Source organism: Plasmodium sp. gorilla clade G2 (genome assembly GCF_900097015.1).
Source record: "Plasmodium sp. gorilla clade G2 genome assembly, chromosome: 14".
NCBI classification, from domain to species: Eukaryota; Apicomplexa; class Aconoidasida; order Haemosporida; family Plasmodiidae; genus Plasmodium; species Plasmodium adleri (nom. inval.).
Window position 1 is genome coordinate 63,787 of NC_041706.1, and position 19,054 is coordinate 82,840.

General features: G+C 16.8%; 5 protein-coding genes and 1 non-coding gene across 6 annotated transcripts; 3 read left to right on the forward strand and 3 right to left on the reverse strand.

Annotated features, from left to right (window-relative positions):
• Positions 1–18: 18 nt before the first annotated feature.
• Positions 19–1,386, reverse strand: PADL01_1402100 (ubiquitin-40S ribosomal protein S27a,putative; the record flags this gene model as incomplete). Its single annotated transcript, XM_028684289.1, has 3 exons — positions 19–279; positions 930–1,015; positions 1,284–1,386. 3 exons carry the CDS (start codon positions 1,384–1,386, stop codon positions 19–21), a joined length of 450 nt encoding a protein of 149 aa, XP_028540382.1.
• PADL01_1402000 lies at positions 534–616 on the reverse strand. The gene has a single exon (XR_003699390.1). It is a non-coding gene; the product is annotated as a small nucleolar RNA snoR22 (non-coding RNA).
• Positions 1,387–2,807: 1,421 nt separating the features above from the next.
• Positions 2,808–5,739, reverse strand: PADL01_1402200 (U2 snRNP-associated SURP motif-containing protein, putative; the record flags this gene model as incomplete). The annotated part of the gene is made up of 9 exons (XM_028684290.1): positions 2,808–3,386; positions 3,486–3,600; positions 3,694–3,771; positions 3,897–4,516; positions 4,651–4,844; positions 4,931–5,030; positions 5,160–5,248; positions 5,366–5,453; positions 5,677–5,739. 9 exons carry the CDS (start codon positions 5,737–5,739, stop codon positions 2,808–2,810), a joined length of 1,926 nt encoding a protein of 641 aa, XP_028540383.1.
• A 2,245-nt stretch (positions 5,740–7,984) lies between these two features.
• On the forward strand, positions 7,985–12,501 carry PADL01_1402300 (conserved Plasmodium protein, unknown function; the record flags this gene model as incomplete). Its single annotated transcript, XM_028684291.1, has 3 exons — positions 7,985–12,059; positions 12,144–12,286; positions 12,421–12,501. 3 exons carry the CDS (start codon positions 7,985–7,987, stop codon positions 12,499–12,501), a joined length of 4,299 nt encoding a protein of 1,432 aa, XP_028540384.1.
• A 747-nt stretch (positions 12,502–13,248) lies between these two features.
• Positions 13,249–15,915, forward strand: PADL01_1402400 (conserved Plasmodium protein, unknown function; the record flags this gene model as incomplete). The annotated part of the gene is made up of 1 exon (XM_028684293.1): positions 13,249–15,915. The coding sequence occupies one exon, from the start codon at positions 13,249–13,251 to the stop codon at positions 15,913–15,915; it is 2,667 nt and encodes an 888-aa protein (XP_028540385.1).
• An 805-nt stretch (positions 15,916–16,720) lies between these two features.
• Positions 16,721–18,893, forward strand: PADL01_1402500 (conserved Plasmodium protein, unknown function; the record flags this gene model as incomplete). Its single annotated transcript, XM_028684294.1, has 10 exons — positions 16,721–16,761; positions 16,839–16,896; positions 17,020–17,092; positions 17,179–17,707; positions 17,827–17,887; positions 18,012–18,137; positions 18,246–18,404; positions 18,524–18,577; positions 18,675–18,714; positions 18,835–18,893. The coding sequence occupies 10 exons, from the start codon at positions 16,721–16,723 to the stop codon at positions 18,891–18,893; spliced, it is 1,200 nt and encodes a 399-aa protein (XP_028540386.1).
• Between the last annotated feature and the right edge of the window lie 161 nt (positions 18,894–19,054).

Genomic DNA, 19,054 nt, shown 5'->3' on the forward strand with positions numbered 1-19,054 from the left:
ATATACTAATTAATATATTTATTTTTTCATTATTGTAAGATGACATCTTCCACAATAATCTCTATCAAAGTGAGCAGCCATCAAGGTTCCTGGGGCACAATTATCACATTGTCTTTTTAATCTAAATACTTTTCCATCATCTCCAACTTTATAAAATTTTAAAACAGCTAATTTTACTTTCTTTTTCTTATGTTTTTCTTTTTTTGGTTTCTTGTAAACTTTCTTTTTCTTTTTTTTAGCACCTCCAAGTAAACCGAAATTTAAATTTAAGGTGTAGGCCTATAAAAATAATCATATACAAAATATATAATAACAAATAAATCAAAAAGGTATACACACACATATATATATATATATATATATATATATATATATATTATATATGTAGATATTCTTTTTACACGCCATATTTTAAACCTTCCAATATTATAAACTTTATATGGATAAAAGTTGTGGGATAGAGAATAGTAAAAAAAAAAAAAAAAAAAAAAAAAGAGAGAAGAGAAAGTCAAAGTAAAAGAGATTTATTTTATTTTTTCAGATAATAGAAGACGAACATATTTATAATATTCTCATGTCCCTACTTGCATTTTTGGAATTGTATCATCATAAAAAATAAAAATATAGCTTTCAAATTATCATGCACATATATATATATATATATATATATATATATTTATATATGTGTGGTAAATTACATTTTTCTTTTTTTTTTTTTTTTTTAATATATTATAAAATAGTTGTGTATGTGATTTTAATCAGAAGGTAAAAATATCGAACATAATTAATTTTTCTCATGTCCCTACTTGCATATTTTTATTTATCATCATATAAATATTTTATACATACATATGAATCTACATATATATATATAACACATTCTAGATATATCCTATAATTTTGTTTTTTCTTTTTTTTATAAAACTTACATAATCAGATTCATCAATTTCAAGTAATTCTTCATCCTCCAAATGACGTCCATTTTTATATAATTTCTGAAGCTCATATGGAATACCTATATAAAAAGGTTAAATAAAATGATAATCAAAATAAATAAATAAATATATATATATATATATATATAATGTTTTATAAGGATAATATATTTATTCTTATATATCCCAAGAAAATGTTTGAACAAATATAATATAACTACATTTTTACATATACATAATATTATTTATATTTAATAAACATATACAAAATAAAAAATCCTTTATATAACATTTCTTATATAAACAAAATATATATAATATTAATAAACATTTTTTTTTTTATTTTACCTTTTAATTCATAAATTTGTTCTTTCACATTTTTTATGTTATTTATATTTGATGACTCAATACATAATGAATCATCATAAGGGATATTAATAAAAATTTTCATATTGTTTTATAAATAAATCTTATAAAAAAATAGATATTTTATTTTTTTATCTTTTTAATATTTATTCTTTTAATATATTATATTCTATAAAATTATTTATAAATAAAATAAATAATTATATAATTATGAAAAAATATATATATATTAAATTATTATTTTTTTTTTTTTTTTTTTGTAAAATATAAAAATATAAAAATATATATATAAATATTGTGTTCTCATAAGAATTATGAAAAAAGAAAAAAAAAAAAAAAAAGAGGAATTTTTCACAGCATATATATATAAGAATTTATATATAATATATTATATATAATATATATTGTGATATGTTTGTTTACATATTTATATTTATTATATTATGTTTTTTCTTCTTTGGGGTGGAATTATCTCAATATTAAAATAATAATACATTATTATGTATATTTATATATATACATTAATTTATATATATAATTTTATTTATTATATTATATATATTATATTTTAAGGTATTTATATATATATATAATATTTCCTTCTATATATATATTATATATATATAATATATTAATATATATTTATATATATATATAATATTTATATTTTTAATATATATATTTTTTTCTTTCTTTTAAGGCACTTGGTGATTGAAGTGGGCAAAATGGATTAATTTTTTTATACCCAAAAATATATATATATATATATATATATATATATATATATTAATAAAATAAATAATAAACAAATATATTTATTATATTTATATATAAAATAATCCTTTTATTTTATTATACTATAAAAATAATATATAATATAATTTAAATATATTTTTATATATATTATAAATTGTTAAGTCAATTTTCTTAACTTTTATATTAAAACGATAATATTAAAAAAATATATACTATATTTTAAAAATATCCTATCATATTATTTATATAAAATATAATAGATATATTTTAAAATGACTTTTTTTATATATATATTAAAATTATTAAATAATTAAATAGTATTGTATATAATATATATTAATAATACATTTATTTGTTTTATTATTATTTTATAAAAGGTTATTATATATATGTTCACATATATATTATATCATTATATACATTTTTTTATCAGGATATTCTCAACATCCTTATTTTAAAAAGCCTTTTTCTTTTTTTTTCCTTTCAACTATTTAAAAGGAATATAATATTATAAATATATATAAATCAATATTAATTATTATTAAGAGGTTTATCAAATTAAAAAAAAAAAAAAAAAAAAAAAAAAAAAAGTTTAAGTTATTTTTTACAAGGAAGCAATTATCTGCCTTTATATATATATATATATATATATATATATATTTATATTTATTTATTTATATTTACTTTTTATTAACATTTATTGGAGATATCCTTTGATTCTCCATGTGAAGTTCCATCTTTTCCTTTTGATCACCTTGAGAAAAAATAATTATTTATAAAATGTTGATTATTATTTGTATTAGATAAGTTATTCTTTAAACAGAAGTTATCATATAATAATAAGAATTTTATTTTTTTTTTCTTAGTAAAATGTTCATCATAATATAAGCCTCTTTGTAGGCATAATTTATTTATTTCATTTTCATCCTTTTGAAAATACATATAAGCATTTCTTCTTAAAGATAAAGGATATCTTTTTATATCATCATAATATTGAATTTTATGACCATCTATATTCTCATCACCTTTTTCTTCATCACTTTTATTATCATTTATATAATTTATCTTCATATTAAATAATAAACACAGTAAGCCATTCATATACACCGAATTGTATATAGCCCACGTATTCCACATATTGAATATATTTATTAAGCTATCTGTAAACATCTTTCCCTTTATTTTACTATCAACTTTTTTAATATGTTTTCTTAAAAAATAAAATATCTTAGGCAATTCATCCTCTATATGTTTTCTGTATGACCATGAGGAAAAAAATTCGTTACTGCAATTATAAAGAATGTCTGATAATAAATATATCAGATTGATCTATTAAAAAAAAAAAAAAATAAATAAATATATATATATATATATATATATATATATATATATATATGTGCATATTATTATAATCTATTCATGTGTTACCTTTCTTAATAAATCATATTTCATATCTGTCAAGAAGGATGATATAATTTTTATTATATCCAAACTATAATCACTATGTCTAGTGCAAAATATCATAGCACGACATATACTTACCCTACACAAAAAAAAAAAAAAAAAAAAAATATATATAATATATTATATATATATATATATATAATGTCTTAAGAAATATATATGCATATATTACCTCTTCTTATTCAATGTACTTAAAATATTTATAAGTTTATTCTTTTTCTTCTGGTCTATATGACCTCTTTTATTTCTCCTATCAAAAAAAAAAAAAAAAAAAAAAAAAAAAAAAAAAAAAATTTACACATTAATAGAACTATATATAAAACAAACAAATATATTAATATATACATATATATATTCATATATTCATATTGTTACCCTCTTTTTCGTTTTATGAGAAGAGCCTTGTTTTTTTTTTCTATCGATGGAGGTACATACAAATAACCATTGGAAAACATATGGAACGGATCTGTTCTCCAGTTTTTATAACTATCACCTTGAGCAAATGAAAATACTCTCCATTTATAATAATAAAATAAATCTGAAGATTCAAAAAGAAAATGAAAGTTTGGGTTATCTTTTTCTTTTTCTTTTATTGTCTCTTCAAAACTATAACCTTCTTCAGTTACATATTTAGCTAATAAATCTATTATCCGTTTTGTTTTTTTATCATCTGGTATTATTATAATAATTTTTTTATTTACATTCATATTATTATATGTATTATATCTATCTATATTATAATTACATATCTCATTTTTTATATTATATCCATATTTGGGTATTGCCTTACTCCAACCAATACGAATAATATTACCACACATTTCAACACCATCTAAAGAATCTTTTGCATTCTCTGCATCTTCAATATTTTCAAAACAAATAAAACCACTTATCCTAGCTTTCTTTTTATCTTCATCTTTACGAGGATACATTATTTTTACGCTGTTCACTTTTCCAAATTTTCCGAATTTTTGACAAAGATATTCTTCAGTAACCTAAATGAAAAAAAAAAAAAAAAAAAAAAAAAAAAAAAAAAAAAATATATATATATATAAACAAATACATGAACATAACAACATATATATATTAATATATATATATATATATATATTTATTTATTTGTTATTACTTCGGGTGATAGATTTCCTAAATATAAATTTGCTATTTTCTCTTTTCTTTGAATATAAGATGACAAATTTTCATTTTGTTCTATCTCTGTTATTTTTTTATTTATTTTTTTTTTTTCTTCTTCCGATTTGGCTAGCTGAGATTTTTCCTTCAAGATTTTCCGTTCATCCAAAATTTTCTGTTTCAATTTTATTTCTTCAAAAGTAAAAAAAAAAAAATAAATATATATATATATATGTGTTAGTGTGTGTGTTTTTTTTCCTTTTATATTTTTATTTAACCTTCTAAAAAGCTATCAATTTCTTTTACTTTTCCTACTGTGTTATTTTTATTTTCAATTATTTCTTCAGTATTTTTATTTTCTTGAATTTTTTTATCGATCTATAAAAGAACAAGTAAAATAAAATATATATATATATATATATTTTATGATATGATAAAAAAATAAAAAAGTATATATACATAAATATATACATATATACATATATATATATATATATTAATATTTACCTTTTGTTGATTATTTCTACAAGTTTCATCTTGGAATTTTTCTTCTTCAAATAAGGTTTCAAATTTTGAGCTAGGATTAAGACCTTTTCCTATCAAAATTAAACAAGACAAAAATAAAATAAATAAATAAATAAATAAATACATACATACATTTATATATATGATGCTGTCATGTTGTTACACTTTTTATATTTAATTTTTGTTACCCTTAACAAATTTATGACGATTATCTAAATCATTGCCCCCTTCAAACGTACGAACATATTCTGCATATATTTTTGCAGTTTCCTCTTCCTTTTAATTTTAAGGAAAAAAAAAAAAAAAAAAAAAAAAAAAAAAAAAAAAAATATATATATATATATTAATATGTATGATACATGTGTTTATATGTATTAATGCTTATATAAAAATTTTTATGTTTTAAGTTTTAATTCAACAATTATAATATATATATATATATATATTTTATCATTTCATATTTCTATGTATTGTATATTTTTCTTTCTTAAAATAATACATTCAATTTCTCATCGTCAAACTGTTTTTTCTTTTTTTTATTTCGATTCAGCTGGATATACATTCTTAAACATATTCAACATAAATAATATATAATCTAATTGTTATTTTTTTTTGGAAAAAATAACACTCTTTCTGATTATATATTACATCATAAAAAAAAAAAAAAGAAAATAAAATAATAAAAATTATAAATGTGATTAAAATAATAGGGTTAACTTTATACCAAAAAAAAAAAAAAAAAAAAAAAAAAAAAAAAAAAAAATTAAATTACAAAATAAGGAAATACTAAAAAAATAAAAATAACATATATTATTATAAACCCAATGTGGTAATGTACATTTTATTTTTTTATTTTTTTTTTTAATCTTTCTCTTTCTTATTCTTATTTTAATTATATATATATATATATTATTTTTTTATTTTATATTTAATTGAAAAACCTTTTTATGAAAAAAAATAAAAACATATATGTTATAATATCTTTTTTTTATTTCTATAAAAAATTCGAAGTGTTAATTATTTTTCTTAACGCGACATATATATATATATATATATATATATATATATTATACAAATATGTATTGTATTAGGCACCTGCGTAAATTTCCTTCTTACAATTTCTAAATTATCGAGATATTTTTTTTTTACAAATATATAATAAATATTATGTGTATTTCACATATATCCTTATGAACTTGAATTTTTTTTTTTTTTTTATTTATAAAAGTATTTTAAATATTAAAAAGTTTAAGTTGTTTTTTTTTTTTTTTTTTTTTTTTTTCCTTTATTCCCTTTTAAATTTATAATGACTGTTTTATATATAGTTCTCTAATATAAATTTTAATCTATTATAATAATATAAATATAATATATATAATATTACACTTATTCATAATATTTTAAAATAAATATATCGAAATATTTATTTTTTCGTATTTATTTCTACTTTATATTATATATATTAATATATTTATATTTTTGTGCTACGAATAAGTTTACTACACCCTTATATATTAATATAATATTATAAAATTATTTTGAAATTTTTATTTTATATATATATATATATATATATATATATATAAAAGAAATACATATATATGCATATAAATATAAAAATATTATATATATATATATAATAAAGCATTTTATAATTTACATGTTGATTTTTTTTTTTTTTCTTTTTTATCAGTTTTGTAATAAAAGATTTTTAATAACTATTTGACTATAAGATAAGTAAAAACATTTTAGTTCTTTTTTCGTTTTTTTTTTTTTTTTTTTTTTTTTTTCTTGTATTTATTCTTTCATTCTTTTAATGTTATTTTATTTTTTTTTTTGTTTGTGTTGTTTATTCATTTAGGTTTTATATATATTAATTATAAGTTAGTTTCCATATGATAATTTTTATAATTACAACTTTTTAGTGATAAATATATTATGATGCTAATATAATATTATATAAAAAAAACAAAAAATTTTTGTTATATATATTTTTTTATACTGGCTTTTTTTTTTTTTTGTTTTGTCTGTAAAATATATTTAACATGAAATGTTTACAATGATATATATGAAAATGTTATAATATATATGATTTTTTCCTTTCCTTTTTTTTTTTTTTTTTTTTTTTTTTTTTTTCTTTTTTTTTTTTTGGCTCTTTTTTTCAAATTGTTTAGTACACATAATAAACATATATATAATATTATATATATATAATAATATTTATATATAATAATATTTATATAATTATCCTAATAATTTTATTTTTTTTTCTTTTGATTATTATTTCTTCTATTATATTTTACATATAAGTATATAAGTTCCATGACTATTAATAAAATAAGTTATATATGTTATTATATATATATATCACAATTTTAATATTATTATTTTTAATTTTTTTTTTTTTTATTTTAAATTTAATATATCTTTAGCTTATCCATTATATTATATTATATCATATGGTATTATATTTTGATTTATTCTTTTAATTTATTTTGATATATTTTAATTTAATTTGATTCATTTTGATTCATTTTATATTATTAATTTATTTTTATTTTTTTTTTATTTTTTCTCTAATTTCCTTCCTTTGTATAAGTAACCTTCTGCTTCCTGTTTTAATTTTTTTTTTTTTTTTTTTTTTTTTTTTGTGTTTCTTCTTTTTTAATATAACATTTTAATTGTCATATTATACACATTGTTTATATTGTTTACATATTATTTATATGTATATATATTAATATATATATATATATATATATTAATATACATATTTTATATTTTTATATATATATTTTTTCCTTTAAATGGAAAATATAAAAAAAAATGAGGAGAATAATAATTCTTACTTTTATAATAACAATATAGATTATCTATCACATAATGATATATTATTCTTTCAAGAAAAAAATAAAAATAAAATAGGTCTCGGTAGAGTTGTTAACTTTGATATAGAACTAGATGTAAATGATATCAAATTTTATAATTCATCTTGTAAATCGTCTGCAAATTATTGTTTAAAAATTTTAAATAATATTGATAATAAAGAATATGTAAAAAAGATTATTAATAAATTAAACAGACGTAATAAAATATTTGCAAATACAAAAAATAAGGAAGATAATATAAAGGATGATATAAAAAATAATACCATTAAAGAAAAAAAAAAAGAATATAGTATATTACATTATTTTAATAAGCGAATTATAAATAATATTACCAAGTCTTCTATTCTGTTATTGAAAAATAAAAGTAATAATAATAACAAAAACTTTGACGTTAAATCTGAAGATGAAGATATAAAAAATGAAAAAAATAAAACTGATCATAAAAAGGAAAGCAATATAAAAGATTGTAATTATAATAATAATAATAATAATTATTCTTATCATATGTATAATATTACAAACACATGTGAAACAAACCAATCATCTACACTTATTACACAAGATGAAAGACGAAATGAACGTCGTATCTTTTATTTTATTCAATCTTTAGAAACTTATAAATATAACATTCAATATAAACGAATTTTTAAACATTATAAAATCCTTTATCATAAACAATGGAAAGATATTAAAACAACATACTGTAAAAATATACAGAATAAAATTGTCTTTGTATTAGCCATGAAAATTTTTCAAATTAAAAAATTATATCCTAATAATATTCATTTTCAAAATGTTATGATCAATAATCTTATGAAAATTTATAAAAGTGAAAAAGATCTACATGTAAATTATCTTATTCTTAATTATATCAAAAAACTAGATGTAAGGGTTATTCTACAAAATTGTGTTCTCATAAGTAATGATGAGTTCAATGAAATATTATCAAAGCATAGTAAAAATAATGATCCTACAGATTATAATACTACAGATGAACAGGATTGGGATCATTTGGGTTCGAACCGTGCATCTGACGGAATCAAGATGAATACTTTTTTGAAACACCAAAGAGAAAAACAAGATGTAGAAGATGTAGAAGATGTAGAAAATGAAGAAAATGAAGAAGGTGTAAAAGATGAAGAAGATGTAGAAGATGAAGAAGGTGATGACGAAGATGTAGATGATGAAAATGAAGATGAAATGGACCAATGTAAAGAATATAACAATAATATTCATAATATTCATAATATTTATAATAATCATCTAAATTTACTTCAGAAATATAAAGAAGAACAATTAGATGATCATTTATTTAAAAGCACTTATGAAATTGAAAATTTAAAAGATATTAAAAATGAAGAAAAAAAAATCTTTAACACGTCTCAGGATCAAGGCGGTGATTTAAATAATTGTAAACAAATAAACACATCATATTTGAAAACAAAAGAAGGAAATAATCTCATGCACAATGATCAAAAGGATATTCATAAATATAATAACAATTTTTTAAATAATAATGAGGATATAATCGAATCTGAAACAAAAGAATCAAATTTTTTTGTATCAAACAATGTTGTAAAGAAAAGAAAAATTATAGAAGGTGAAACATATAAATATGAATTAAAAGGTAATATACTAGCCAAATTTAAATCTCCATATGGTATTATATATAGAGGTCATATTAAAAATATATTTACAAATAAAAATAATATACTATCCTACTTTTTAATTGTGCCTTCAATTTTTTTTATTAATAATTCATTTTATTTCTCGTGTCTAAACATAGATATTGATATTCTCAAAATATTTGAAATTATAAAAATTTTAGACAAATCAAAAATAAAGCAAATAGATAGTATAAATTTTAATAAGTATAAAAATTTAAAACAAGTACATGAAAATAATTTAAAAATTGATATGGTGCATGCAAATATATCACATGAAAAATCTTCCATACAAGATAGATGTATTAGAAAGGATCATTCGAAGCAAAATAATTTTCAAGGATATAATAAAAAGGGGGCTCCTTCTAATGAGGAAAAAATCAAGGAAGAAACAAAAAAAAATAATTCTTTTGGAAGAAAAAAAAGAAAAAAGGATATACGGGGAGATGATATTAATGAAAAACATATGAATAAAGAGGACATAAATGAAAAACATATAAATAAAGAGGACATAAATGAAAAACATATGAATAAAGAATTAATGAATGATGTAAAAAATATGAATATTTTAAATATAGATAATACCAATTCACCTTCAAAAAATGATAATATCAAAGGAGATGTTAATATTAATGACCATCATAGTAATAATAATTATGAAGATATTCAAGAACCTAATTTAAAAGATAAAGCTAGAAATAAAATAGAAAGTCATCTTTTTTTTTTAAGAAGAAAACTTTTTGATGTTAATAGAAACAAAATAGATAATAAGAAGAATAAAACAAAGTCTATTTTTTCTATAAGTAATGAAAAAAAAAATACTTATTTGTCAAAAATTACAAACTTTTTTAAAAAAATAGAACCCAAAAAAGAGAACCTAAATTGTATATTTCAAAAGGATAATGTCAATAAAGAAAATATAAAATCTGTAAATAATAATTATGATCATATTAATGCCACTGAACATGTTGTCGACAAAAGTGAAGAGAAAAAAAATAAAAAAAATATAAATAACAATATATCAGGTGAAATAAGTGATAAGGAACATGATCAGCCATTGAAGGATATTAAAAAATATAAAAATATAAACGATAATATGAATAATAAAAATTATAAAAATTATAAACATGACAAAAATAATAAAACAAAATATGATAAGCATGAAAGTCTTGTAATAACAGAATATAATTCTAGTGATTATAATGATTGTGTAATGTCTATAGAAAGTGAATGGAAAAGACGAGAAACATTTAATTCGGTTTATGGTACTCCTACCCCAATAAATATAAATATAAATAATATAAATAATATAAATATAAATGATATAAATAATATAAATAATAATAATATTAATGTAGATATTAAAAAGGAAGGAGATGATAATACATACAATTTAAAAAATGATGATATAAAATATAATACTATAAATAATAATGTTAATAATGAATATAACTCATATTTAAAACAAATTCAAAATATAATTGAAGAAGAAAAAATGAATAAAGTTGATATGTTATATAAATATTCTAAAAATAATATTAATATTTTATTATATATATATGTCATGCATATATATATAAATAAATTATGTAAAAATATTATTGTAAAAATTCTAAAACCTAATATTAAATATGGAAATAAAACAAAATATGATCATACAGATTTTATTTTATCTCCACTTATTGGTTATTCATATTCTAAATTCTATAGACTTAAATTTAATTACATGAATATACAATTAAGATCTGATGGAAATATTGATAGGAGATATAAACTAGCCAAAGAACATTTAAAAAATAAACAAGAACAAAAAAAAAATAAAATAAAAAAAATCAAAAATATAAAAAATATTAAAAAAAAATATAAAAAATTAAAGTGTAATAAAAAAGAATCTGATACAGAATTGAACCTATCTAGTGATACAGATATATATGATAAACGTTTAAAAATTAAAAAAGATAAAATCATAAAATCTAAAAATCATGTTATAAAAAAATCAAAATGTCATATTATCAAAAAAGACAATAAATTGAATTACAAAAAAAATGAATTTTTTACACAACAAGATGATAAAAATGATAAAAATGATAAAGATGACAAGGATTCATCTAAAGAATATTTTCTCTCAAATAATTATAACATTAATGATGATACAGATTCTACAAAAAAAAGTTATAATGAAAATATTAATTTTTATTTATGGTGTATGTTTAATTGGGACTATAGAAAAACATTAAGAGTATCTTTAAATAGTATATCAAATAAAAAAATAAACAACTTTGACATTTATAACTTTTTCTTTTACAATTATGATACTATATCAAATCTAAGTAAGAAAAAAAATATATATATATATAAATAAATACATACATACATACATATATATATATTTATATATATATATTTTATTTTAGATGAAATAAATAAAGACTTAGGTATTCTTATAGATATTTATAAAAGTATTAAAAATATATTATATCAAAATTTATCTTTATATGGAGATTTGCTTTTATTGAATGCACCATATAATATGACAAGAACACATACTGATGAAGAGGTAAGAATGTTTTACACACCTTGTTATATGAATATGAATCATGTGTATATATCAACAATGTAATATTATATATATATATATATATATATATATATTTATATATATATTTATATATTTATTTATTTTTCCATCAGTTGATATGTTTCTGGCTTAAAACTTTAAATCAGTTGTATCTAATCAGGGACGGCTTTTCAAATTATTTTAAAAATTTTTAAAAAAAACTAAATAAATAAATATATATATTATATATTATATATATCATACAAATTTTGATTTTCCAAAAATATATATATATATATATATATAATATACTCTCCCTTTTTTGTATATTTTTTCTATTATTATTTTTACATTAATATAAAAAAATGTGTTGATGTTGATGTTTATGTTTTATATATTAATTAAATTTTATTCATCCTTGTTTTTTTTTTTTTTTTAATTTCTTTGAATACATTTATATATTTTACTTTTTTTTAATAATAATCCATATTTTTTTCACGTTATAATTATTTTATTTATGTTTTATAATGATATATAAAAAATATATATTATATATATATTATATATATTTTTTTTTTTTTTTTTTCCTTTCTTCTATTTATGATTTTGAATTAGAAGGGGAAAAAAAAAATAAAACTAAACAAAATAAAATAGAATAAAAATAAATAAATATTAATATTTTTATGTGTTCAAAAAAAATGGTTGAATGTTATAAGTATATAACTATATAATATTATAAATATGTATAATATTATATATATACTAATATATTATAACATGTTTATAATATATATTGTTATCTATCTACATTTATATATATATATATATATATATATATATATTTATCTTAACACAACAATTAATATTATAATCCTTTTTTATGTGAATATGCAAAAAATTGTTTTATATATTATATTTATTTTTATTTTTTTGTTTTTTTTTTTTGTTTTTTTTCGTTTAAGATGAAAAAGTTTTACCATATGAATGCTCCTATATTTAATCATAAAAACATAAGTAGCTACCTTTCATTGTTTAAATATGATGTCATCCGATTATATAGTAATAATATTGAAAAAATCGTTTCACAAGAAAAGAATAAAAAACAAAAAAAAAAAAATTTCAATTATATCCCCGATTTTGTTCTTAATGAAAATCAAAAGGACAACGAAAAATATAATTTTGAAATTTTGATGAAAAATATTAAAATTAAGGCAGAAGAATATAATTTAATTAAAATCAAAGAAATACAAAACAAGATTTTAATTCACCTGAACAAATTCAATATTAATGAAGTTGTTGCTACTCTTATTCTTTCTTATAAATATAATTTATTAAATCAAATTATCTTAACAAATATAATAGATATTATATTCAATCATTCAGGTTTCTTAAATAGTAAACATGTACTTATATTATTATTAATAACCAAAAATTTATATTTTAAAAAATATGATAATTATTTCTATTCAATACAACATGAACAAAAAATAACAAAAAATGACCTGAACAAGTCAGGTGAAAAAGAGGAACATGTTATAATAAATAGGAAATGGAAAAGTAAATTTTTTAACAATGTTATACAAAATATGTTATTAGATGAATATATAAATGATAATAAAGAAGAAATTAAGGAGGATGATTCAAATGAATATAATAAAAATGATAATATATATAATATATGTAATATATCTAATACATATAATACATATAATATATTATCGTGTACACATTTTGAAAATGAAAAGAACATATATCCTCATAATATTATAAAAAATATAGATTTTAAAAAAAATAATAATTATCAAACATATGAAAACAGTGATTGTAACAATATACAAGTAGACAATAAAAATATTTCAGATTTACATATTATCAAAAATAAGTTAAATAATCAAATAAATAATGATATAGGTGAAAATGTAGTCTATAATGATGATTATAATATAGACACATTTAACAATCTGCAGAACAAACAAAAGGAAGAAGAATATATATCTTTTATACTAAATAATAAAGAAGATGTCATATTAAATGATAATATTATAGAATTAAAAAATTCACATGAAAAAATAAAAGAAATATTACTTCATAATTATAATCATATATTATTCAATTTTTCAAATAATAATAATATATATACTAATTTATTATTATTAAATTATATGTATGATGAAAATATTATATCATATGATGAATTTTTTAATATTATATATAGTATCAATAATGAATATAATAATGATATTTTTGAAAAAAATGACTTCAAAAATTATAAACACTCATCATCTTATTCAGTTGATATTATTCATTCATATATACAACATGAATGTTATCATATATATTCTATATATGATATATATATTTACACACATATAAAATTATTGAAAAATATATTTAAACAAAATAATTATATGAAAAATAAATATATTTTTGAAAATATACAATCAAATAATAATATACAAGATATTGTTTATACAAATAAAAAAAATTTCATACATACATTTGATACCTTTTTTCAAAATATATTAAGAGCAAAACAAAATATTGATTATATAAAATTATTCTATTTAAATATAATCTCACATGAAATATTTAAATTAATTATTATTAATAATGACCATATTACAAATGTTCAAATTTATTATCATATTTTAAAAAAAATACCTTTATCATATATTATAGATAAATTACATATAAAAAAAGGAGAAGCCACCAATCTATTTTATTATCAAATTTTAACTATACTATATTTTTTACAAAAAAAACAAAAAATTATGAAATCAAAGAAGGGCATATTTTCTGAGGATCTACACACATGTAATATACAACAAATGAATCATCAATATATATCATATTTAAATTCTTTGAATGATTTTACCCTACATGATTTCTTAATAGAAAGTAATATGCATAATATTAATAATGTAAATGTTTTAAAACAAACTTGTGATAATATTATGTCTCAACATATGAGTATAATAAAAAACCAAACTAGCCAGACAAATAACAATTATAAAAATAAAGATAAAAATAAATATAATGATCAAGATAAACATAAATATAATGATAAAAATAAATATAATGATAAACATATTTATGAACAATTTAATAAACCAGATTCATGTTTTATTAATACACATATTTTTAAATATTTTATTATGGACCTTACCTTTAATATTATTAATTATTTAAATTACCTAGATATATATGATAAACTTTTTATATTCAAATATTTAATTATTCTTAATTATAAAAATGAATATATAATAAACATCATATATGATCATTTATATAATTTTTTTATACTCAAATTACATTATCAGGATATACAACAAATTTTTTATTTTTTACAATATATATTTTCATCACTTATATATTCACCTAATCTTTTTTTTTTTCATATTATAAATAATATTGATATATCCAAATTTCAAAAATTGTTGTATATTATTAAAAAAGAAAAAATATTTGATGACCATGCTAAAAAAATATATGATCATATTAATATAATTATTAATCAGAATTATAAAACTATACAAAAGAATAAATGTAAAAAGAATAACTTATTTTATTACTGCAAAAATAGGATAGACCATTTTCAAAGTGTATTATATGACTTTTTATTTCTATAATATATGTTACAAATGAGATACATTAAATATATAAATAATGATATATATATATATATATATATATATATATATATGTATGTATTTTTTTTTTTTTTGTATACTTAATTATGATAATAAAAATATAGACAATTAATTCACATGTCTATAATATATATATAATATCTTCATTTATTTGTATACTTAATAATATTTTATTTTTTTGTTTATACATATATATATATATATATATATATATATATATATATATATATATATATTTTTAATCCTTTTGTGAAAAAAGGGGACTTTTAAAAATTATATATTGAACATTTGTAATCCTTTGAAATATATAAAAAATTAAACAAAATATTTAAAAAAAAAAAAATAATTTAATACGTCATTAAAATATATATATATATATATATATATTATTTTTATATATTAACATATGCGTATCCTCATAAGTATATATTAAGAGAAAAAACATTCTTCATTTATACACAGTTCATTTCATTTACAAAAAAAAAAAAAAAAAAAAAAAAAAACTATATTTATTTTATTCCCTCCATTTTGTAGATTAATAGAAAAAGATCAAAAAATATATATTTGTTTAAAAACATTCATTCTTTTCTTTTCTCATTTATATTTTAATTTTTCTCTTTTTTTTTTTTTTTCTTTTTTTTTTCCATGTGTAACGTCTTTATATATGTTCAATATAAAGACATCATTATATAATTTAAAAATTGACTTTTAAAATAATATATATATATATATATATATATATATATATATTTTATTTATTTATTTATTATTTCTATTTTATAGTATGGAAAATAAAAATAATCTTTTAAAAGTCGAATCTGTAGGGTAATCAATTCGTGTCCATATTATTTCATATATATTAAGTAATATAAATATTATATCTTTTTATATTTTTATAACAGCGTTAAATTACAAAAAAATGAAAATTCAAAACAAACCTATACCTCAAAGTTGAAAAATGTAAGACATAAAATAATATGCATATATGTTGTTCAGATAATGATACAATATTTATAGTAATAAATATATAATCAACAACAATAATAATTATATATATATATATATATATATATATATTTACAGATTGAAAAAAAGTTCAAAAAGAATAATAAAGATAGTTCATCCAGTACCTTAAAAAATAATCTACACAATAACAGTAAGAATAAAAATATTAAATATATATATATATATATATATATATATGTGTATTATTTATATATTTATTTGTTCATATTTTTAAAGATGTCAATTGTAAAAATAAAAAATATAATAAGGCTCAAAGAGATATAACACCATGTCGTGATCAAAAAACAAAGACAAATGAAATTCTCAATAAAGCGCATATAGATATAAAAAAAAAAAAGAAACATGTTAATAATAATAATAAAAATAATGAAAATAAAATTATAAAAATAAAAAGTGATGATAATTATCTTAACGAACTTGTAAAAAAAGAAGATACATACACACAATATGTAGAACAAGAAAGAATCCAAAATAATAATATGAATACACATTATAATAATAATATTCCACATCTACAATATAATAAACAAGAACATCTTACTCAAGCCGATCAAATAATAGATACATCAGATCATGATATATATAACACACATATTATAGAACACTACAAAGAAATCATAAAACAAGAAGTTGAAGAAAAAAAAAGGAAAAAAATACAAGAAATAAAAGCAAAGCTAATAAAAAAAGCAACATATAAAAATGCTTATACTCAAGTTGTTCTTGATGATTTTACAAAATATTACGAGTAGGAAAAAAAATATATACATATATATATAAATATATATATATGTATATCTTTAAAGTTGTATAATTAAAATATATTCATTTATTATTATTTTTTTTTTTTTTTTTATTTCCAATTAGAAATATTAAACCAGCTATCGAAAAGATTGTGCAGGATGTATCATATAAAGCCCTCAAAAAAGTAAAGAAAAAAAAAATATATGTATTAAATATATACATCCTATTACGATTTATTTTATATTTTATGTTCTATATATATATATATATATATGCATATATTTTCATTTTTATTTTTATTTTGTCAGATATATGAAGAACGTGAATTAGAAAAAATTAAAAATAATATTGATTTTTATGAAAACATAAGAAATGAAAATTATAAATCTCTTCAAGTGTGTAAAGAAGAGAGTGAAGCCTTTATTCAAGAAACGGTATATAAATATTACTCATACTTTAAGAAAAATATATATATGTGTATGCAGATATATACTTACATGTGTATAACCATGTTTATTTGTTTTTCTTAACATTTATTATAGAAAAAAAGAATTAAAGACAGAGCCAAACTTAAAAACAGTGTAGAAATTATCATGAAGAAAAATATGGCACACACAGAGGCTCAAAAATATGTTCAATATATTTTTCAAAAAAATCTAGATATATATTCAGATGATAACTATATGGCAAATAATGTTGAGGTAACAAAAAAAAAAAAAAAAAAATAAAAAAAATAAATATATACATATATATATATATATATATATATATATAAACTTATGAATGTTATTACATATTATATTATTTCTTTATTTTTTAGAAATATATGAACTTGATCATCGTACCATATATAATAGAACTTATCATTTATTTGGTAAGAACAAAAAAAAAATACATACTTACAAATCAACATTTATGAAAAGGAAAAAAAAAAAATTCTCACATTAACATGAATATATTTTTCATAACAGATAAATGTAAGAAAAGAAATTGTCCATCACACAATGGGAGGTAAAAAAAAAAAAAAAAAAAAAAAAAAAAAAATATATATATATATAATAAATAAAAGAAATACTATCTTTATATGATCATCAATATATATATATTTTTTTTTTTTTTTATATCATGAAGATATAATAGAACAGGCGCTTTCACCCCAATCGGATATTTATGAAAAGCTTAAAGAGTAAAAATAAATAAATATAAATATAAATATATAAATACACATATATATATATATATATTAAATATATATTTATATATATGTTTCATTTATATAATTTTCACACTATATATTTTATTTTATTTTATTCCTAAGATATTTATTCAAAAATAGACACAAACAAAGCAA